Source organism: Bombina bombina, chromosome 12 (genome assembly GCF_027579735.1).
Source record: "Bombina bombina isolate aBomBom1 chromosome 12, aBomBom1.pri, whole genome shotgun sequence".
NCBI lineage: Eukaryota > Metazoa > Chordata > Amphibia > Anura > Bombinatoridae > Bombina > Bombina bombina.
In genome coordinates this window covers 25,994,863-26,019,258 of record NC_069510.1, presented here as the reverse complement: position 1 = coordinate 26,019,258, position 24,396 = coordinate 25,994,863, and the positions used below count along the sequence as shown (strand labels likewise).

Genomic DNA, 24,396 nt, shown 5'->3' with positions numbered 1-24,396 from the left:
GCTAGATAACGATCTGGTTTATTGGCGTATATATAGTATTTGGTTTGTAGTCTTAATCCGGCTCTAAGTGACTGGTCATTTAATAATTTATCTAGTTTTTGGCGTTGATTTTGCAATGTTTTATATACCTTGGGTGACCCCCTCTTTTATTTAGGGTCCCTTTGGACCTCGTGGGGACATTGGCAGAGAAGGACCACCTGGTGCAACAGTGAGTATATTTTCCTATTTAATTCCAAACTACAACATGAAATAACAACCATTCCTTAACCGTTTATGTGTTCTTCCAGGGCCCTTCTGGTAGACCAGGGTTGGACGGTGAACCTGGAAATCCAGGAGAGAGAGTAAGGAACATGGTGTAATTACAATATGTGTAACATTTAAGCATAACTTTTCCATAACAAAATGACTAGTATCTCTAATTTTATGATCATTATTGGATATTGCCATCAAGAACTACATTAAATAAGCTAAGAACAACTTAAACTACATAAAAATCAAATGGAAAATACAAATCTGTTGTGTGTTTTCTTGTAGGGTTTTACTGGGAAGCATGGCCTAGAAGGACCCCAGGGACCAGTGGGCATGTATGTAAGTGTTTTATGCAACATTGCTGTGAAATTAATATGCTTTTTTAATTAATCCATTCATTTTAATGATGTAGTCTTGACGGGGCTTCCTAAGGAGGCAAAGCACAAATGATCTAACCTTGATTTTTTTTTCTAAACCAGCTATTTGAGTTGCAGCACATGTAGGTCACAGATTTTGAAACCCAACAATGTTATTTCATGATTTAGACAGACAATACAATTTTAAACAACTTTCCAATTTACATTTATTATTTAATTTGCTTCCTTTTCTAGTTATCCTTTGCTGAAAGGTTTATCTAGGCAAGCTCAGGAGCAGCAGAGAACCTAGGTTCTAGCTGTTGATTGGTGGCTGCATATATATTTATATATACTGATTGTCATTGGCTCACCCATGTGTTCAATTAGAAACAAACAGTGCATTGCTGCTCCATCAACAATTGATACCAAGAGAATGAAACAGATTATAGAAGTAAATTAGAAAGTTGTTTAAAATTGTATTCTCTATCTGAACCATGAAAGAACACATTTTGGGTTTTATTTTCCTTTAAGGACTATAAGATAAGCAGAGTTTTTACACAAAAGCCAGAAGTTTGTTTTTTTAGTCTAGTTTCAGAATGTTCAGTGTATTGGCAGTTTTGGGTCTTAAAAAGTATTGGTGAACATTTTAAATAAAATATTCAACTGCTGAAGAATAACATATTCAATAATTTATGTTAAATCTATGCATTGCTTGGTTTTATGTGTATTTTTGTAATGCCAACTCATTTACCACTCCCAACCCCCCCCCCCCCCAAGAACCTTTTGTCTCACCCTTTTCAAAATACATTTGTGCCAAAAAAACTTGTATGGAGATAATTTGTTATTGGTATTCCAGCCAATCAGAAAACACATTTCTACCAACTTCCCAAAGGAGTTTTGGACTTGGACATTTTTGCCTGTTTTGAGTGGCATGTCTTGAGTTTTTCTTCAGTGTTAACATTTTTGCACAAGTTCAATTCGGACTTTTATAAATTAATTGTATTTATTTTGTAAGGTGGTGTGAGCCCATGAGCCTTGATATATGAGATTAAACTCCAGTCCACCAGGAGGCAGGCAAAAATTACCAAACACACCAAGAACTTTTAATCCCTTCCACTTACCTGTTTCCCTCAGCCTAACGTATAGCTAAGAAAAAAGGAGAATAACAGAAAGCAGGAAAGTACAAAGAAGGGTAAATGAGACACATGCTAGAACTGTGGTCATCGGAAACTGTGGTCATTAGGGAGGGGGAAATGGAAAATAGGGTGGGTCTAGTGGATTCTCACCACCATAAAAGAAATTAATAGGGAGAGTTCACAAGACTTGACATATGGGATCTTATATCCAAGCTGTGGAGTCTTAATTTTTGTCTCCTGAAGAAGGAGTGGTTTCTTATCATAATATTAATCAAGAGATTGTTGTCCCTTCTTTGTGTTCTACTCCAAAAAATGCTAAGGAGAGACTTTTACACAATCTGGACATGCTTTAAAGTTTCTAAACAATCTTCGGCATATTGCAGTTACCTTGGCATCTTGGTTAAACAATGATTTGTACAGCTTACTTAGAGGCAGTAAAATATACTTGACCTCATATTACAGCTCATTCTACTAGATATGTGTCTACTTCTAGGGAATTCAGGAACTATGCTTCATTTGAACAAATTTGCAAAGCTGCAACCTGGTCTTCTCTTCATACTTTTAATTTTTTTTACCATTTTAATGTTTTGGCTCTTTGGAGGATGCGTTTGGCAGGAAAGTTCGCAAGGCCACAATTCCTGGTCAATGATGTCTGTTTTTTGTCCCACTCTTTCTTTTTTTTTTTTCATAGACTCTACAGCTTGGGTATTAGATCCCATATGTCAAGGCTCATGAGCTCTCATAATTTAAAAAAAAAAATTAATGCTTACTGGATAAATTAATTTATTTTATGGTGGTGAGAATCCACAAGACCACCTATACACATCATTTAACCTGCTATGCACTTGACTGCTTTTCTGTTATTCTCCTTTTTTTGGGGCTATATGTTAAACTGGGGAGAACAGGGAAGTGGGAGGAATTAAAAGATCTTGGTATGTTGGGTAATTTTTGCCTGCCTCCTGGTGGACTGGAGTTTAATCCCATATGTCAAGGCTCATGGACTCTCACCACCATGAAATAAATTAATTTATCAGGTAAGCATACATTTAAGTTTCTTTAAAAAATGTAAAAATATGGTTGAAATTAGACTGTTAAGCTATGAAACTTGAACACTGAATAAATATGATCATCTGATTTATGCATTTATAGCATTGAAGCGTTTCAATGTTCAAACACATTCATTTTAATATTAATGAAATTATATCCCATTTTTACTCTGGCTTATACACGTCTAGAGTTTGCTACTCAGTTTAGCTCCGGTCAACATAGAGAGGCACGCGACCGCTCTTTTTAATGAAGCAGAGCTCTTATTTCAGTGGTTTGAAGTTCTAACTTCTTTTCACCAGGTTTATAGTAATTAATGTGGGGAGAGGATTTAAAATTATGCTTTTATTTAGGGATGGGCGAATATGTCAAAAGTACAATTCTTGATCGAATGAATAGTCCTGTGGACATTTGTTTTATATATGTAAATAGTCTTCCTGCGCTAAAGGCCAGATTATGTGGACCTAAAGCTAAAACATTTGAGGTGACACTGAATAGATGGAAATGATCATTCAGGACATAAAATATGTTAAATATGAGCTAATATTTATTATTAATAAAAGAGATGATTAAAATATTTTCTTTGAAAATTTATTAGTAAAATAATTTTTTATAATTTTTTTAAAAAAATTGATTAAAAATAGAATTTAATTGAATTTTGTATTAAAAAGCTGATATAATAATGTTTTTCAGCAAAAATAACAGAGGCAAAAAAGATGAAAAGAAAAGATATAAGTGAGGTGAGTGTACTGAGCAGAGGATATAGTTAGTATACACAGCACATTTAGTTAGTATGTTAGTATAGTTAGTGAGGTTATTCAAACAACAGATGCGGTTAATATACAGCAAGTGTAATGAGTGCAGTGGATTTGATTGAGGTTAAAGTGTAAACTAAAAATGGGTCAGCTAAAGGAGTATAAGCTCAAGTGGTGTGTGCTAAAAGTGGTGTGTGCTAAAAATGTATTATAAATTAAAATTATTAGCACACACCACTTGAGCTTATACTCCTTTAGCTGACCCATTTTTAGTTTACACTTTAACCTCAATCAAATCCACTGCACTCATTACACTTGCTGTATATTAACCGCATCTGTTGTTTGAATAACCTCACTAACTATACTAACATACTAACTAAATGTGCTGTGTATACTAACTATATCCTCTGCTCAGTACACTCACCTCACTTATATCTTTTCTTTTCATCTTTTTTGCCTCTGTTATTTTTGCTGAAAAACATTATTATATCAGCTTTTTAATACAAAATTCAATTAAATTCTATTTTTAATCAATTTTTTTAAAAAAATTATAAAAAATTATTTTACTAATAAATTTTCAAAGAAAATATTTTAATCATCTCTTTTATTAATAATAAATATTAGCTCATATTTAACATATTTTATGTCCTGAGTGATCATTTCCATCTATTCAGTGTCACCTCAAATGTTTTAGCTTTAGGTCCACATAATCTGGCCTTTAGCGCAGGAAGACTATTTACATAGATTTCAATCATCAATTTTATCTGGGGATTTTTTTATATCAACCTGTATACTTTGAGGTGAATTGTTTCAGCGCTCTCTCTCTCCCTAGGGACATTTGTTTTAGACAAACGAATGTTAAGGACGAAAAACCCTTAAAGGGACAGTATACACTCATTTTCATATAACTGCATGTAATAGACACTACTATAAAGAATAAGATGCACAGATACTGATATAAAAATCCAGTATAAAACTGTTTAAAAACTTACTTAGAAACTCTCAGTTTAGCTCTGTTGAAAAGGTAGTTGGAAAGCCCACTGCAAGTGGGAAATAAGACCCCCCTTCTTTTGCATATGAAAAGACCCTTTACACAAATAGGAGCAAGCTGGAGTAGGTATACGTCGGTATTCTCCTAAAACTTTGGGGCTTGGTTAGGAGTCTGAAAATCAGAGCAATGTTATTTAAAAATAAGCAAAACTATACATTTTTTTTTAAAATAAAAAAACTTTATGGGCTATATAAATAGATCATCTACAAAACATTTATGCAAAGAAAAAAATAGTGTATAATGTCCCTTTAAAATTTGTTAAACTTATGTTATTTCCAATTTTCGAATGTTACTTTTGTTTTCAAATGTTCATAATTAGAGTGAATATTCACATTCGAAATTCCTAATGTAACATTTGATTTAAACAAATACTAATCAGAAGTTCATGTGGTAGTGAATTTAGTAAAATGATACATACAATATACATAATTTGAATATTACATTTAAAGTTACCATTAGAAATACTATATTAAACGAATGTTAAAATGTTGTACAAACATTGGAAACGAAAGAACAAATGTGTTAAAATTTATTTCATTTTTCGAATGTTGCAAAACCATCCCTACTTTTAATGCAGTCACAAATAAATCAAAGGCCACTTATTTTAAAGACTTTTCACTTGGCTTTCTACCTAGTATAAGGTGGATATTAACCTTATAGATTATTAACCTGTTATACAACAGTGCAAGAAAAGTGGGAAGGAGATCAAAACATAGTTGTTTTTTTTCTTGGCAGCAGTATGAGAAACATAAAAACATAATTTATGTAAGAACTTACCTGATAAATTCATTTATTTCATATTGGCAAGAGTCCATGAGCTAGTGATGTATGGGATATACAATCCTACCAGGAGGGGCAAAGTTTCCCAAACCTCAAAATGCCTATAAATACACCCCTCACCACACCCACAATTCAATTTAACGAATAGCCAAGTAGTGGGGTGATAAAGAAAGGAGTAAAAAGCATCAACAAAGGAATTTGGAATAATTGTGCTTTATACAAAAATTCATAACCACCATAAAAAGGGTGGGCCTCATGGACTCTTGCCAATATGAAAGAAATGAATTTATCAGGTAAGTTCTTACATAAATTATGTTTTCTTTCATGTAATTGGCAAGAGTCCATAAGCTAGTGACGTATGGGATATCAAATACCCAAGATGTGGAACTCCACGCAAGAGTCACTAGAGAGGGAGGGATCAAATGTTGAAAAAATAATCCACAACCCAAATATAAGTTATTCTTAAGAAGAAAAAACTTAAAACAGCAGCAGAAGAATCAAACTGAAACCGCTGCCTAAAGAACTTTTCTACCAAAAACTGCTTCAGAAGAAGCAAATACATCAAAACGGTAGAATTTAGTAAATGTATGCAAAGAGGACCAAGTTGCTGCTTTGCAAATCTGATCAACCGAAGCTTCATTCTTAAAAGCCCACAAAGTGGAGACTGATCTAGTAGAATGAGCTGTAATTCTCTGAGGCGAATCGGGCTTCAAAATGCTGAGAAGCGCATGTCAACGTAGAAATCTTAGCACAAACTTACTTCACCACCTCCATAGGAGGCAAAGTTTGTAAAACTGAATTGTGGGTGTGGTGAGGGGTGTATTTATAGGCATTTTGAGATTTGGGAAACTTTGCCCCTCCTGGTAGGATTGTATATCCCATACGTCACTAGCTCATGGACTCTTGCCAATTACATGAAAGAAATATGTTTTTATGATTTAGATAGTGTACGGTTTAAAAAAAAAGTCCTCTATAATCAAATGTATTTTTTTCTTTTAGTATCCCTTCTTTTAACATGTTCTATATAGTTCTCCAAACACAAACACACTACCTACTTAGATATTCCCTACATACCATGACAAGGGAATACCTAGGTAGGAAGCACCCATGTGTCTGAGACTGTGGCATGAGTGTTGCAACAATGTTTTTGAGCACTAGATGGCAGCAGTTTATAGCATTCTTAAAGTGATGGTAAATCTTGTTTTAAAAACACTAGGATTTACCAGCATTAAAAATAAAGGTGATTTTCATTCACAAGTTTAAAAAAAACGGTGTAAGAGTAGCTTTTATTTCACTGTGGCTTCACTGCTAACCTAAGAGACGGCAGCTGCCTATACGGCGCTGTGCAGTATACTAGCACCATTTTTGGCTAAGATGTGGAAAAGTCGCTTCATCGAAAAAAATTGAACTGTGCCGCGGGCGGCCTGGGCTCTTAGGTTGGCAGTGGAGCTGCCGCAAAATAAAGATGACTTTTACACATTTCTTTGAAACTCGTGAAATATCAATCAATATTTTTAAAATGCTAGGATTTGCCATCACTTTAGGAAACTGCTGCCACATAGTGTTTCAGACACGTGCATGCACCTGAGCAAACCTACCTGCTTTTTAACAAGGGATTTTATGTCCTTTAAAAAAAAAGAAGTCAGTATTACATTTTTTTTTATATTCTGAATATAAATAATAAGACCATTCATAAAGAGTGTATTTCAAGTCTCTGTACAAATCTTTGATACCCAGAAATTAACTTAAAATATTCACTTAAAGGGATATGAAAAATTTAAATTTACAGTCCAGTATTTCAACTGTCTGTCCAGTATAATAAATGTAAATACACTTTTTTATCATATGGCTTATGGGCTGGTAGTTTGCATATGAGTGCTGCTATTCACATACAACTATGCCAATAGGGTTAATTTGGAGGTCTGATCATGACTGCATACACCTCTCTCCAAGTTGCCCACTGGTTGATATTATGTTAGTATTTGTGTGCAGGACAGCTGACAACCCTACCACCAATAAAACAGTGAGTTTTGTTTATCAGCCAATAAGCAATCAGTCCTGAAGGCTGAGCTGTTCACAGGCGTGCACATTATGATCGCTTCAAAATTAAAGAGCTTTATACATGTAAAAAAAATATTTTAACGTGCTATTTCATATCCATTAATTATATAATTCTCTATGTCCCTTTAAGTGGCCTAACTATTGGAAATGATGCACTGTGAGATTTGTATCAGTCTAGAGATAACGGTTTGATATTATTGTTTTTCACAGGGTCTCCCAGGTCCTACAGGGGTGAGAGGACAAATAGGACATCCAGGGGACAAGGTATTTACCAACTGATCTGTATGCACAACTGTTTCTATAGAAATAAGTGGCATTAAAGGGATATGGAAGTCAAAATGAATCTGTCATGGCTCAGACCGAGTGTGGGGTTGTAAGATACTTTTCTATTTACTTTCATTCTCTTGGTATCTTTTGTTGAAAGCATACCAAGGTAGGCTCAGGAGCAGCACTACTGGGAGCTAGCTGCTCATCAGTGGCTAAAAACATATGCCACTTGCCATGTGCTCAACTAGCTCCCAGTAATGCATTGCTGCCCTGGAAAGGGCTTTAACTATATATATATGTGTGTGTGTGTGTGTGTATGTATATATATAGTTAACCCTTTTGTACTAGTTAAACACATAGTCATATACAAGCAACAGTCAATAATAAATTAGTCCAAAACATTACAGCATTTTACACCTCTTGCTTTAAAGGGATACTAAACCCACATTTTTTCTTTCATGATTCAGATAGAGCAGGCAATTTTAAACAACTTTCCAATTTACTTCTATTATATAATTTGCTCAATTCTTTAGATATCCTTTGTTGAATAAATAGCAATGTACATGTGTGAGCCAATCACACAAGGCCTTTATGTGCAGCAACCAATCAGCAGCTACTGAGCATATCTAAATATGCTTTTCAGCAAGTGATATCAAGAGAATGAAGCAAATTAGAGAATAGAAGTAAATTAGAAAGTTGTTTAAAATGACATGCTCTTTCTAAATCACGAAAGAAAAAAATTGGGTTTCATGTCCCTTTAATGGTGAGTGCATTTAACCACCAAACCGCAATCACAAACCAGGCTGTGAAAAAAAATAATCTGGCTTCTAAACTTGCGTTCTTGCTTTTCAAATAAAGATAGCAAGAGAATGAAGACAAATTGATAATAGGAGTAAATTAGAAAGTTGCTTAAAATTGCTGCTCTATCTGAATCATGAAAGAAAAAATTTGGGTTCAGTGTCCCTTTAATTTAAAATTAGTGCTGTTCCCACCCTCCCCAGAGAGACAAAATACCAAATTCTGCAACCTAGATTTTCTTCAATATGCAGCAAATCAGATAGCTTGTATAGACCATAAGCAGCAAATCAGATAGCTGGTATAGACCATAAGCAGCAAATCAGATAGCTGGTATAGACCATAAGCAGCAAATCAGATAGCTGGTATAGACCATAAGCAGCAAATCAGATAGCTGGTATAGACCATAAGCAGCAAATCAGATAGCTGGTATAGACCATAAGCAGCAAATCAGATAGCTGGTATAGACCATATGCAGCAAATCAGATAGCTGGTATAGACCATAAGCAGCAGATCAGATAGCTGGTATAGACCATAAGCAGCAAATCAGATAGCTGTTATAGACCATATGCAGCAAATCAGATAGCTGGTATAGACCATAAGCAGCAAATCAGATAGCTGGTATAGACCATATGCAGCAAATCAGATAGCTGGTATAGACCATAAGCAGCAAATCAGATAGCTGGTATAGACCATAAGCAGCAAATCAGATAGCTGGTATAGACCATAAGCAGCAAATCAGATAGCTGGTATAGACCATAAGCAGCAAATCAGATAGCTGTTATAGACCATATGCAGCAAATCAGATAGCTGGTATAGACCATAAGCAGCAAATCAGATAGCTGTTATAGACCATATGCAGCAAATCAGATAGCTGGTATAGACCATATGCAGCAAATCAGATAACTGGTATAGACCATATGCAGCAAATCAGATAGCTGGTATAGACCATATGGAGCAAATCAGATAGCTGGTATAGACCATATGCAGCAAATTAGATAGCTGGTATAGACCATAAGCAGCAAATCAGATAGCTGGTATAGACTATAAGCAGCAAATCAGATAGCTGGTATAGACCATATGCAGCAAATTAGATAGCTGGTATAGACCATAAGCAGCAAATCAGATAGCTGGTATAGACCATATGCAGCAAATCAGATAGCTGGTATAGACCATATGCAGCAAATCAGATAGCTGGTATAGACCATATGCAGCAAATCAGATAGCTGGTATAGACCATATGCAGCAAATCAGATAGCTGGTATAGACCATAAGCAGCAAATCAGATAGCTGGTATAGACCATAAGCAGCAAATCAGATAGCTGGTATAGACCATAAGCAGCAAATCAGATAGCTGGTATAGACCATAAGCAGCAAATCAGATAGCTGGTATAGACCATAAGCAGCAAATCAGATAGCTGGTATAGACCATAAGCAGCAAATCAGATAGCTGGTATAGACCATATGCAGCAAATCAGATAGCTGGTATAGACCATAAGCAGCAAATCAGATAGCTGGTATAGACCATAAGCAGCAAATCAGATAGCTGTTATAGACCATATGCAGCAAATCAGATAGCTGGTATAGACCATAAGCAGCAAATCAGATAGCTGGTATAGACCATATGCAGCAAATCAGATAGCTGGTATAGACCATAAGCAGCAAATCAGATAGCTGGTATAGACCATAAGCAGCAAATCAGATAGCTGGTATAGACCACAAGCAGCAAATCAGATAGCTGGTATAGACCATAAGCAGCAAATCAGATAGCTGGTATAGACCATAAGCAGCAAATCAGATAGCTGGTATAGACCATAAGCAGCAAATCAGATAGCTGTTATAGACCATATGCAGCAAATCAGATAGCTGGTATAGACCATATGCAGCAAATCAGATAACTGGTATAGACCATATGCAGCAAATCAGATAGCTGGTATAGACCATAAGCAGCAAATCAGATAGCTGGTATAGACCATAAGCAGCAAATCAGATAGCTGGTATAGACCATAAGCAGCAAATCAGATAGCTGTTATAGACCATATGCAGCAAATCAGATAGCTGGTATAGACCATATGCAGCAAATCAGATAACTGGTATAGACCATATGCAGCAAATCAGATAGCTGGTATAGACCATATGCAGCAAATCAGATAGCTGGTATAGACCATATGCAGCAAATTAGATAGCTGGTATAGACCATAAGCAGCAAATCAGATAGCTGGTATAGACTATAAGCAGCAAATCAGATAGCTGGTATAGACCATATGCAGCAAATCAGATAGCTGGTATAGACCATATGCAGCAAATCAGATAGCTGGTATAGACCATATGCAGCAAATGAGATAGCTGGTATAGACCATATGCAGCAAATCAGATAGCTGGTATAGACCATATGCAGCAAATCAGATAGCTGGTATAGACCATATGCAGCAAATCAGATAGCTGGTATAGACCATAAGCAGCAAATCAGATAGCTGGTATAGACCATATGCAGCAAATCAGATAGCTGGTATAGACCATAAGCAGCAAATCAGATAGCTGGTATAGACCATATGCAGCAAATCAGATAGCTGGTATAGACCATAAGCAGCAAATCAGATAGCTGGTATAGACCATATGCAGCAAATCAGATAGCTGGTATAGACCATATGCAGCAAATCAGATAGCTGGTATAGACCATATGCAGCAAATCAGATAGCTGGTATAGACCATAAGCAGCAAATCAGATAGCTGGTATAGACCATAAGCAGCAAATCAGATAGCTGGTATAGACCATAAGCAGCAAATCAGATAGCTGGTATAGACCATAAGCAGCAAATCAGATAGCTGGTATAGACCATAAGCAGCAAATCAGATAGCTGGTATAGACCTTATGCAGCAAATCAGATAGCTGGTATAGACCATATGCAGCAAATCAGATAGCTGGTATAGACCATAAGCAGCAAATCAGATAGCTGGTATAGACCATAAGCAGCAAGTCAGATAGGTGATATAGATCATAAGCAGCATTCTGCAGACACTATAGATTACAGAATTAGATTTTTGGTTTCTCTGGTGTGGGACAAAAACATCTTAAACTAAAGCCAGAAGTCTTCCTTTAAAGGGACACTCAAGTCAAAATAAACTTTTATGATTCAGAGCGAGCGGCAGTTTTAAGACACTTTCGAATTTACTTCCATCATCAAATTTTGCACAGTCTTTCTATATTCACATTTTCTGGGGAACAAGATCCTACTGAGCATATGCACAAGCTCACAGGGTATATATATACTAGTCTGTGATTGGCTGATGTCTGTCACATGATACTAGGGGACGGAAAATGGGAGGCAATATAAATTTGTCCGAAAAAAATTATCTACTGCTTATTTGAAATTCAGAGTAGGTGTTAAATCATTGTCTTTTTACTATGCACTTGTTAATTATGCAACTCTACTGCATTGAGTGGTCTGTTAAAGTTATATAGTATAGTATTCAGCAAGCACTTCATCACAGACGTCTTTGTTCAAAATAAACTCTTAAAACATATAACAAAAAAACAATTCTTAGCAAAATTTGCATTGTTTTTCAGTCCGAGGATATACTCCTTGAAAAGTCTTTGGTATGTTTATCTTATCATTTTTGATTTGGGCAGATGTAAAGGAGCTCCTGCACTGGTCAAGCAATTACTGTGTCACATGTTTAACTCCAGGGTCTTGCAGGATGCCCCCAGCCTCTCTGGAGCGTTGGAAAAAATAATATAGTTTTCAGTGTACAAGGAAACAAAGCAAACTAAATCACAGAAGTCTGCTGCTTAGTTTTTTTACAATGTATAGTTAACATTTTAAGATGAAATACATTTTTAGTTTAGTTTAAAAAAGGGACGTGAACATTAAACTTTCATCGATCAGACAGAACATGCAGTTTTAAGACATGTTCCAATTTACAGCTATAATCAATTTAACTTTATGCTCTTAGTATCCTTGGTTGAAAAGCATACCACGGTAGGTTCAAGGGCAACAATGCGCTACTGGGAGCTAGCTGGTGATTGGTGGCTACACACATATTATTATTATATCATACTTTATTTATAAGGCACCAATATATTCTGCAGTGCTGTTCATTGGTGCAGTTGATATACAGTAAAATAATGATACAATATTTGTAAGAGACAAGACACAACTTGACAGACAAATACAGGAGCAATTGTTGGCCCTATTCCCGTGGGAATTTACAATCTAGAAGGATGGGCGGGTGAGAAACAGGAGGTTATGACTGCAAGGGTGAGAATGATGTTAATGCAGAGTTAGATGAGGGCAATTATTAGGTTAGTAGAATTCATTTGTTACTGAGTTGGGTGGTGGCTTCCCTGAACAAAATTGCCTTTAGAGAATGTTTAAAAGAAGGCAGATTAGGGAAAAGTCTGACATTGTTAGGAAGTGCGTTCCAGAGAAGTGCAGCAGATACAGATCAACAGAAAAAGGTGGACTCGCCTGGCAGAGGCATTTAGGATAGATTGAAGGCCGGGGGGAGGCAGGAGAGAGGAAGACGTCGAGTGAGTAGATAACTGCAGTATTACAAGGGTGTGGACCTGTTGCTTAATGGTGTCAGAGCTCAGAAACAGATGGATTTTGGAAATATTGAGTAGGTGGTTATAGCAGGATAAAGAGAGTGATTGGATGTGAGGGATGAAGGTCAGATTGGAGTCAAGTGTAACTCCGAGGCAGCGGACTAGGGTGGATGGGGAGATAATTATGCTGTTTACAGTGATAGAAAAGTCAGAGATCCGAGTAGAGCTAGAGGGGAGGATTAGGAACTCAGTCTTGGACATGTAAATGTAAAATGTAAATCTTTAGGTCAACCTCAAATTCGATAGTATTTTAATGTTGTACTCACTATCGGAATTATGAGTTTATTTTTTACTTTGTCCTTTAATTGAGGCTTGGAGTTGACACATTCTCTGGGAGACAAGAAATCAAAATACACTCATGAAATAAGGGTCATGAAACTCAAAAAATAAATATTTCATGATTCAGATAGAACAATTGAATTCTACTATCTAATTTGCTTCATTATATTGGTATCCTTTGTTGAAGGAGCAGCAATGCATTACTGGGAGTTATCTGAAAGCTAATGACACTAGGCATATACCTACAGCCACCAATCAGCAGCTTCTGAGCCTACCTAGGTATACTTTTCAACAAAGGATACAAAAAGAACAAAACAACTGAGCTAATAGAAATAAATGAGAAAGTTATTTAAAATGGCACTCTGAATCATGAAAGAAAGAAATTGGGGTTCATGTCCCTTTAAGTATCAAAATGTATTCTCACCAACATTGTCTTGTTTATTTCTATTTCCTTCTCTGCATTAGGGGGAAATCGGACTTCAAGGAGAAAGAGGAAAGACAGGGAAACTTGGATTAAAGGTAATCACACACAGGAAAGCTTAATCCTATAACTTTATATTATAAATATGATAAACTTGAGAACAACATTCTAATTGGCTGCTCTTAAAACATTGTGCTCATAGATGTGACCCTCTTGTGTCAGTCTCATCTACATCAGCTAAACAAAAGTATGTGTTTTATATCAGCATGCAGCGTCACTGATTACCTAAAGCTCTCTGCGCTTGTGAAGTTCTTTAAGATATTCCGCAGTCCTATGAAGTCCTTGGTTGATCTCTCCAAAAGCAGTTTTGTATCTTGAAAAACATTGGGCTACATTATGAGTGGAGCAGTATTTTGCGCTCCTGCTCATGTGCTAACTCCGTTAGAAGTAAGCTTTTTGCGAGCATCAGGTAGCGTTCGTATTACAAGTTGAAAGTAAAAAGTTTTCGCTTGCGAGCTAACCCAATGCGCTATTAAAAATACAATCCCCACACAAGGACCAGGGTACATCCCAATCAGTAGAAATTGTAATAAAAATATATTACAGATGCAAAAACATTGTGACATTTATACTTATAAGTATGAGATTTAAAGCATATAATTTTCCTTATTGTAAAATTAGTTTCCCCACCTCTGCTATTGGGTTGAACATAAAGTTCTTGCTCAGGTCTGGCATACTCTCTTAACATTTTACCTCTGCAGATCTCGCTGTTTTCTATTGAGATTGTGTTACAGTACATGAAACACTGCTTACTTTAATAGAAAAGTACCTTTAGGGACAGTAAACATTAGGAGATTTTATGTAAAATGTTTAGTTATGCAGAATGAAACAACTTGGCAAGATATTTTCATTATTTATTTTGCCCCCTTTTCATGTTATTTAGATCTGAAAATTGAACAATTATAATCTTATCTTAGTTAAAAATGATATATGAAATTAGTTACTATTAATTAATTTAATTTAACTGTATATACTACTCAAATGTACGCAGTTTGATATGAATACGATGATCTAAAGCTCTTTTCTCCAGCAAGATTATCTAAGAAGTCTCGACATTACTGCGAGGACCCTCAAAGAATTTGAGAATGGCAAAGTTTAGCTTGAGAGCCGTTTATCTCACTATGCAAGGTTTTATGTGTGATGTAGAGACACTTAAATTACATGAAAATGCTAAAAGAAAACGTAAAAATTTTTTGTTTGATTTATCTCCCTGCCGGGAGTTTTTCATCATTGGGCCCCTAGTGGGATGCAGCTGCAATAACAAATGATTAATGTCTGTTTTCTGCTTACTGGTACTGAGGGCCACAGTAAAAGCAAGGGGGTTCTGCTGTGTCTCACAGACCATAATTTGAGTGTCCCAGCTTTAAAGGGACACTGAACCCAATTTTTTTTTCTTTCATAATTCAGATAGAGCATGCAATTATAAGCAACTTTCTAATTTACTCTTATTATCAATTTTTCTTCATTCTCTTGCTATCTTTATTTTAAAAGCAGGAATGTCCCGTTTTAGGTTCAGCACCATGGATAGCGCTTGCTTATTGGACGCTTACATTTACCCACTAATAAGCAAGCATAACCCAGGTTCTCAACCAAAAATGGGCCGGCTCCTATGCATCACATTCCTGCTTTTTAAATAAAGATAGCAAGAGAACAAAGAAAAATTGATAATAGGAGTAAATTAGAAAGTTGTTTAACATTGCATGCTCTATCGGAATCATGCAATAAAACAGTTGGGTTTAGTGTCCCTTTAAGGTGAAACCATAACAGTTATTTTACAATTATTTATTTAATTGCACCGCTGAACCTTTTGTCAAACCAACTATAAACATTAATGGAACAATATACTTCCTATCTTTTTTCTATAGGGTCCTGTTGGCCCACGGGGTGAAAGAGGACCTCCTGGACTCCAGGTAATAATGACCTAGAGAACCTTGTTCCGTCCTAGATAACATCTTGAATGGGAAATTATTTTGATTTTAAATAAAATTTGTAGGTATGTTTTTTTCTGCATATATAACAACTCACATAAGAGACAAAAAAGGATCAACCAAATGTCCTGATTATACTATGTATATCCTCAATGTAAAAGGTGTTGCAAGATTCCAGTGTTTCAGAATGTAGGTTCTCAAAACCTCCCAAACATTACTCACTTAAGAATCATAGAATTCTTTGGCCGTGACCTCGTACGTTTCCCTTGGACTCGTGGATCTGCTAGTTCCCTCACCCGTAATCGGTTTCCATTCTTTAGGCGCGGGTATGCACACTCTGCCTCTCCAAGCGCCAGCGAATCCTCTGACTCGAGCAACAGCGTCCTGGCAGACAAACTCAGCGTTCAGCAACGTCTGTATCACGTGTTAGGTCTGTGGGCCAATCAGAACGGCAACACATGCTCCTGCTAGTTTCCAGTATAACGGCAAAGACAACTAAGGACGTCTTGTGCTGCGCTGTGTGTGTGAACCCCAGTGGTTGCTTTACCGTGTTTTAATGTTTGCAATAAAGATTGGACTTTTTAACGCAAGACGATATCCTCACTTCTTCTGTATATAATAAATCAGCCAGAATTTTTTTTTTTTTTTTAAATAGCTTTCAAACTAGAATTGATTAGTCTTTAAGTATAGCCTAGCCAATAAGCTTCATTTTTAGGTTACGTTTCTCACGTTTCTTTTAACATTGGGTTTGATTAGAGAAGAACTGTGCTTTGTTTGTTAAAAAAAACAAATCCAGGTCCTCTGTTCACTGCAAGGAATCTACTGTTTGCCTTACAAATCACAGGTTGCCAAGTTACATGAGCAGTTGAGTTGCCAAGTCACATGCGTGTACCTTCCAATTTTTCTAAACACCTTCTGGGACTTGAGAGTAGAACTGTGGGTTTTCTGTAGGTGGAAATGTACAAAAAAAAAAAATCACTTCAATTAACAAAATACTCTATCTAATATAATCAAATAAATCATAAAGTAAGATTCCTTGAACGATTTATAATAAAACAAAACTTATCAATAATTTTAAAATAATTTTAAAAATCTGTATCAGAGGGTTAAAAACATATAGTACATACATATGCCTCTGTTGGAAATCACATCAATTCCTTATACAAATTAATTGGATAAATATAAATTATCCACAACATGTGTTTATCAAATTGCTGCAGAGATTCACATCTGACCGTTTAAACCCACTGTAATTTGCCAGCTGGCATTAAAAACATCCTTATAGGTGTTGACCTACAGATCTTTCAAGCTGATCAAACCACAGTTATTCAAAAAATATATTGGGTTCCATCATATTTCTGCCACAAATCAACAATATCAGTTCACATAACAAAGTTGCTATCAGTATCAAATAAACCCTCAGGTTATCCAATGGACAATGGCCTGGCGCGCGTTTCACTCATGGATTTTTCAAAGGAGGAAGCAATTTTAAATTATTAATACAAGATATGTTTTATGGTTAGCAATATTTCTAGGAGTACTATTTTTCGTGTTGCCAATATAAGTGCATAATTTGTATATTTAAACTTTTTTTTGCAGTTAGCAACCCTCTAATGGTAATGGGGTAGATTAAAAATCTGGAAAAAAATAAAAAGCATTAGTTTGGGGAGATATTTGGAAATTAGGTAGATATGTAAGTCTGCCTTATAGTATATATATTTAATGTTCTATGGGTGGAGTTGTGATGTCAGAGGCAAAACATAGGTGTTCCGTAGACTGGAATGGACAGGACTTTGTATAGGCTGCATTTGTTTTGTAAATATGTCATGTAGCTAGTGACCAGTGGACATGCCAGACAGAGAGAATACAAGTTTTCCATATAAAATATGGCTTCAAGTGCGCTGCACATGCTCAGTCTTAAGTTAGTAAAGGAGGAAATAGTCAGTGTTCTTATGATTTGGTTTTAATTGTATCTATTATATATTACAAACAATGAAATAAACAGTGATATATACAATGAAGTATACTGCATGATACCTTGTAATTATGTGACCTTATATAAAGAATACTGTACCTGAGATCTCATTGTCTAGGGTGTCCAGTTTCAGTTTTTGATGGCCACCAACTGACCAGGATTTATGCGTGAATAATAATCTAATGTAATGAATTTGATTAATCCCCTGTGCAGGGGTCTATTTAATACAATACGAAGGTACATAAAAGACCTAATTAATTCAGTTTACAAGAAGTAAATTCTGACTACACATCAGTGCTTTGAGGTACATTATCTGTGTTAAAGCAGGGAGATTGTTAAATCATTGAATGTTTGTAGCGTTCTAGACAAGAGTTTTACACTCCTGCTGTGTATGGTAACTGGGCACCTTGTACCTTCTAAACACTTTTTTTTTTTACTAATTTCTATCTATCATCTATCTATCTATCTGTATCCATCTATCTATTGCCATATATCTATATCTATGTATCTATCTATCTATCTATTGCTATCTATCTATCTATCTATCTATATATCATCTATCTGTATCTATCTATCTATCTATCTATCTATCATCTATCTGTCTATCTACCATTCTATCGATTTATCTCTTTATCAATCTATCTCTGTCTGTCATGCAAGCTAATTATTTTTATGGTCAGACAACAAAGCTACTCTCAGGATATTTAATAATCCTTCTGTTTTGGTTTTCAGGGTCGGTTGGGTGAACCAGGTGCCCAGGGATTGCCAGGGAACCCAGTAAGTCTGTCTGTCTTACAGAAAAGAACTCTTCACAAGCCTGGCGTTATATTCTGATATCAGTATACTAGATCTATGTGTATATGTGTATATACGTTATTAAGAGAGAGAAATTATGCATTTGTTAATAAAAATTGAAGAACCAAAGTGTAAATAATAATTTAAAGGATTTAACATTATATTAAATTGATGTCTTATTTTCAATGTGGGAGAGCAAATGCAGTACTCAGGTAAGAGGTGTATAGCATAGTTCTTGGTTGTTCATAGGCTCCTATTTTTATCAGCGTCTCAGTGTGCAGAATGCAAATTTAGACTGCACATCCATGCTAATAATCACATTGTTAGATATTATATGGATCAGACCAAGACATAGATTCCAGTAAAACCATCTATTAATTAGTTCCTTTTAATATATGTAATTGATAAGTATCTAGGTTACCTATTTCTCTTGCAGAACAAATTTCAGTAACGTATAAATAATGACTTATTTGGATTGTTTTCCTGAAAAGTACGCAAACGCAATCCTAAGTAACCAATGGCAAAGTGACACATCACAAATAAATATATTGTGTAATCTTATATAAGACCAATATGCATAGAGACACACGTACACACGTACACACATACACAAGCACATACATGCATACTGTGGATGGGCAAATGTTTTGCAACCTTTAAAAAAACTATTTTAACACATTCCTTTGTTCGTTTCGAATTTTGAATATTTTTTCAACATTCTAACATTTGTTTAATGTAATAATATTTCTAATGCTATCTTTAAATGCAATTTATGATTAAATTTTTTCTAATTCAAATATTGCATAATTTGAATCGAATTATGCAATATTTGATTTAGAAAAAATGGAATCAATATATTTGTAATAGTATTTCTAATGCTCTCTTTAAAGGGATATGAAAACAATTATTTTGTGATTCAGACAGAACAAACCAATTTAAAAAAGTTTCCAGTTTACTTCTATTATCAATAAATAAATAGTGGGGAAAGAGGAGCGCCACCCAAAGGGGGCTTAAGTGTACTGGTGGAAAAGCTGGGCCCAAAGAGATTATCAATATCGGTGTGTAATGGCCAAAAAACAACACATAGTACTGTAATACTAAAGAGCGTAGAAATAGTACTGTATTAATAACACATAATACCGTATTACTAAAGAGCGTAGAAATAGTACTGTATTAATAACACATAATACTGTATTACTAAAGAGCATAGAAATAGTACTGTATTAATAACACATAATAGCGTATTAGTAAGGAGCGTAGAAATAGTACTGTATTAATAACACATAATACTGTATTACTAAAGAGCGTAGAAATAGTTCTGTATTAATAACACATAATAGCGTATTACTAAAGAGCGTAGAAATAGTACTGTATTAATAACACATAATAGCGTATTACTAAAGAGCGTAGAAATAGTACTGTATTAATAACACATAATAGCGTATTACTAAAGAGCGTAGAAATAGTACTGTATTAATAAGTTATAACACATAATACAGTATTAGTAAGGAGCGTAGAAATAGTACTGTATTAATAAGTTATAACACATAATACTGTATTAGTAAGGACCGTAGAAATAGTACTGTATTAATAACACATAATACCGTATTAGTAAGGAGCGTAGAAATAGTACTGTATTAATAACACATAATACTGTATTACTAAAGAGCGTAGAAATAGTACTGTATTAATAACACATAATACTGTATTACTAAAGAGCGTAGAAATAGTACTGTATTAATAACACATAATAGCGTATTACTAAAGAGCGTAGAAATAGTACTGTATTAATAAGTTATAACACATAATACAGTATTAGTAAGGAGCGTAGAAATAGTACTGTATTAATAAGTTATAACACATAATACTGTATTAGTAAGGAGCGTAGAAATAGTACTGTATTAATAACACATAATACCGTATTAGTAAGGAGCGTAGAAATAGTACTGTATTAATAACACATAATACTGTATTACTAAAGAGCATAGAAATAGTACTGTATTAATAACACATAATAGCGTATTACTAAAGAGCGTAGAAATAGTACTGTATTAATAACACATAGTACCGTATTAGTAAGGAGCATAGAAATAGTACTGTATTAATAACACATAATACCGTATTAGTAAGGAGCGTAGAAATAGTACTGTATTAATAACACATAATACTGTATTAGTAAGGAGCGTAGAAATAGTATTGTAATAATAACACATAATACCGTATTAGTAAGGAGCGTAGAAATAGTACTGTATTAATAACACATAATACCGTATTAGTAAGGAGCGTAGAAATAGTATTGTAATAATAACACATAATACTGTATTAGTAAGGAGCGTAGAAATAGTACTGTATTAATAACACATAATACCGTATTAGTAAGGAGCGTAGAAATAGTACTGTATTAATAACACATAATACCGTATTAGTAAGGAGCGTAGAAATAGTACTGTATTAATAACACATAATACTGTATTAGTAAGGAGCGTAGAAATAGTACTGTATTAATAACACATAATACTGTATTACTAAAGAGCGTAGAAATAGTACTGTATTAATAACACATAATACTGTATTAGTAAGGAGCGTAGAAATAGTACTGTATTAATAACACATAATACTGTATTAGTAAGGAGCGTAGAAATAGTACTGTATTAATAACACATAATACCGTATTAGTAAGGAGCGTAGAAATAGTACTGTATTAATAACACATAATACTGTATTAGTAAGGAGCGTAGAAATAGTACTGTATTAATAACACATAATACCGTATTAGTAAGGAGCGTAGAAATAGGGTGAAAAATACAGACAATAAAGATTATATAAAAACATATGTTATATATAAAAACGGTTCTATTCCAAGGAATATTTGGAACAAGATTGCTAGAACTATGTAGCAATCTAGCAGAGTTAGTCACAATCTAAAGTAAAATATTTTAAAAGCAACAGTGAAAAACATATGTCAAACATATGACAAAATAAGGGTATAAAAAAAGGAACAATAAGAAAAATGAATGAATGATATTAATGAATCTGAGCTCAGATAAAGGGACGTCCCATATATAATGCAACAATCTAGTCCCAAAGTCTATACAGTCACAAAGAGTAAAAAATCAGTGGAGGTCCAGTGTGGAAGGATCCAGAGAAGAGAGAGGAAAGTACTATTATCCAGGGGAGGAAAATCTTTTATCCAAAACTTCTAGTTCAGAGTAAGAACATCTAAAAGATACCTGTGAAAGAAAAAACAAACAGATGCACAAAAACAGTGCTGGCCTAGTCTTGGGACTAGATCATTGCTTTATATATGGGACGTCCCTTTATCTGAGCTCAGATTCATTAATATCATTTATTAATTTTTCTTATTGTTCCTTTTTTTATACCCTTATTTTGTCATATGTTTGACATGTGTTTTTCACTGTTGCTTTTTAAATATTTTACTTTAGATTGTGACTAACTCTGCTAGATTGCTACATAGTTCTAGCAATCTTGTTTCATATATTCCTTGGTATAAAACCGTTTTTATATATATAACATATGTTTTTATATAATCTTTATTGTCTGTATTTTTCACCCTATTTCTACGCTCCTTACTAATACGGTATTATGTGTTATTAATACAGTACTATTTCTACTCTCCTTACTAATACAGTACTATGTGTTATTAATACAGTACTATTTCTACTCTCCTTACTAATACAGTACTATGTGTTATTAATACAGTACTATTTCTACGCTCCTTACTAATACAGTATTATGTGTTATTAATACAGTACTATTTCTACTCTCCTTACTAATACAGTACTATGTGTTATTAATACAGTACTATTTCTACTCTCCTTACTAATACAGTACTATGTGTTATTAATACAGTACTTTTTCTACTCTCCTTACTAATACAGTACTATGTGTTATTAATACAGTACTATTTCTACGCTCTTTAGTAATACAGTATTATGTGTTATTAATACAGTACTATTTCTACTCTCCTTACTAATACAGTACTATGTGTTATTAATACAGTACTATTTCTACGCTCCTTACTAATACAGTATTATGTGTTATTAATACAGTACTATTTCTACTCTCCTTACTAATACAGTACTATGTGTTATTAATACAGTACTATTTCTACGCTCCTTACTAATACAGTATTATGTGTTATTAATACAGTACTATTTCTACTCTCCTTACTAATACAGTACTATGTGTTATTAATACAGTACTATTTCTACGCTCTTTAGTAATACAGTATTATGTGTTATTAATACAGTACTATTTCTACGCTCCTTACTAATACAGTATTATGTGTTATTAATACAGTACTATTTCTACTCTCCTTACTAATACAGTACTATGTGTTATTAATACAGTACTATTTCTACGCTCTTTAGTAATACAGTATTATGTGTTATTAATACAGTACTATTTCTACACTCCTTACTAATACAGTATTATGTGTTATTAATACAGTACTATTTCTACTCTCCTTACTAATACAGTACTATGTGTTATTAATACAGTACTATTTCTACACTCCTTACTAATACGGTATTATGTGTTATTAATACAGTACTATTTCTACTCTCCTTACTAATACAGTATTATGTGTTATTAATACAGTACTATTTCTACTCTCCTTACTAATACGGTATTATGTGTTATTAATACAGTACTATTTCTACGCTCTTTAGTAATACGGTATTATGTGTTATTAATACAGTACTATTTCTACACTCTTTAGTAATACAGTATTATGTGTTATTAATACAGTACTATTTCTATGCTCCTTACTAATACAGTATTATGTGTTATTAATACAGTACTATTTCTACGCTCCTTACTAATACAGTATTATGTGTTATTAATACAGTACTATTTCTACACTCCTTACTAATACAGTATTATGTGTTATTAATACAGTACTATTTCTACACTCCTTACTAATACAGTATTATGTGTTATTAATACAGTACTATTTCTACTCTCCTTACTAATACAGTATTATGTGTTATTAATACAGTACTATTTCTACGCTCCTTACTAATACAGTATTATGTGTTATTAATACAGTACTATTTCTACGCTCCTTACTAATACGGTATTATGTGTTATTAATACAGTACTATTTCTACGCTCCTTACTAATACAGTATTATGTGTTATTAATACAGTACTATTTCTACGCTCCTTACTAATACAGTATTATGTGTTATTAATACAGTACTATTTCTACACTCCTTACTAATACAGTATTATGTGTTATTAATACAGTACTATTTCTACACTCCTTACTAATACAGTATTATGTGTTATTAATACAGTACTATTTCTACACTCCTTACTAATACAGTACTATGTGTTATTAATACAGTACTATTTCTACACTCCTTACTAATACAGTACTATGTGTTATTAATACAGTACTATTTCTACACTCCTTACTAATACAGTATTATGTGTTATTAATACAGTACTATTTCTACGCTCCTTACTAATACGGTATTATGTGTTATTAATACAGTACTATTTCTACACTCCTTACTAATACAGTATTATGTGTTATTAATACAGTACTATTTCTACTCTCCTTACTAATACAGTACTATGTGTTATTAATACAGTACTATTTCTACACTCCTTACTAATACAGTATTATGTGTTATTAATACAGTACTATTTCTACTCTCCTTACTAATACAGTACTATGTGTTATTAATACAGTACTATTTCTATGCTCTTTACTAATACAGTATTATGTGTTATTAATACAGTACTATTTCTACGCTCCTTACTAATACAGTATTATGTCTTATTAATACAGTACTATTTCTACTCTCCT

General features: G+C 34.0%; 1 protein-coding gene across 1 annotated transcript in view; it reads left to right on the top strand.

The window, feature by feature from the left end:
• The window catches only part of LOC128642637 (collagen alpha-1(I) chain-like), a 509,301-nt gene that overhangs the window by 423,346 nt on the left and 61,559 nt on the right, over positions 1–24,396 (top strand). Inside the window, exons 32-38 of the mRNA XM_053695420.1 lie at positions 155–208; positions 288–341; positions 535–588; positions 7,643–7,696; positions 13,845–13,898; positions 15,726–15,770; positions 18,496–18,540. Coding sequence (XP_053551395.1) covers positions 155–208; positions 288–341; positions 535–588; positions 7,643–7,696; positions 13,845–13,898; positions 15,726–15,770; positions 18,496–18,540 — 360 coding nt within the window. The remainder of the gene's footprint in view (positions 1–154; positions 209–287; positions 342–534; positions 589–7,642; positions 7,697–13,844; positions 13,899–15,725; positions 15,771–18,495; positions 18,541–24,396) is intronic.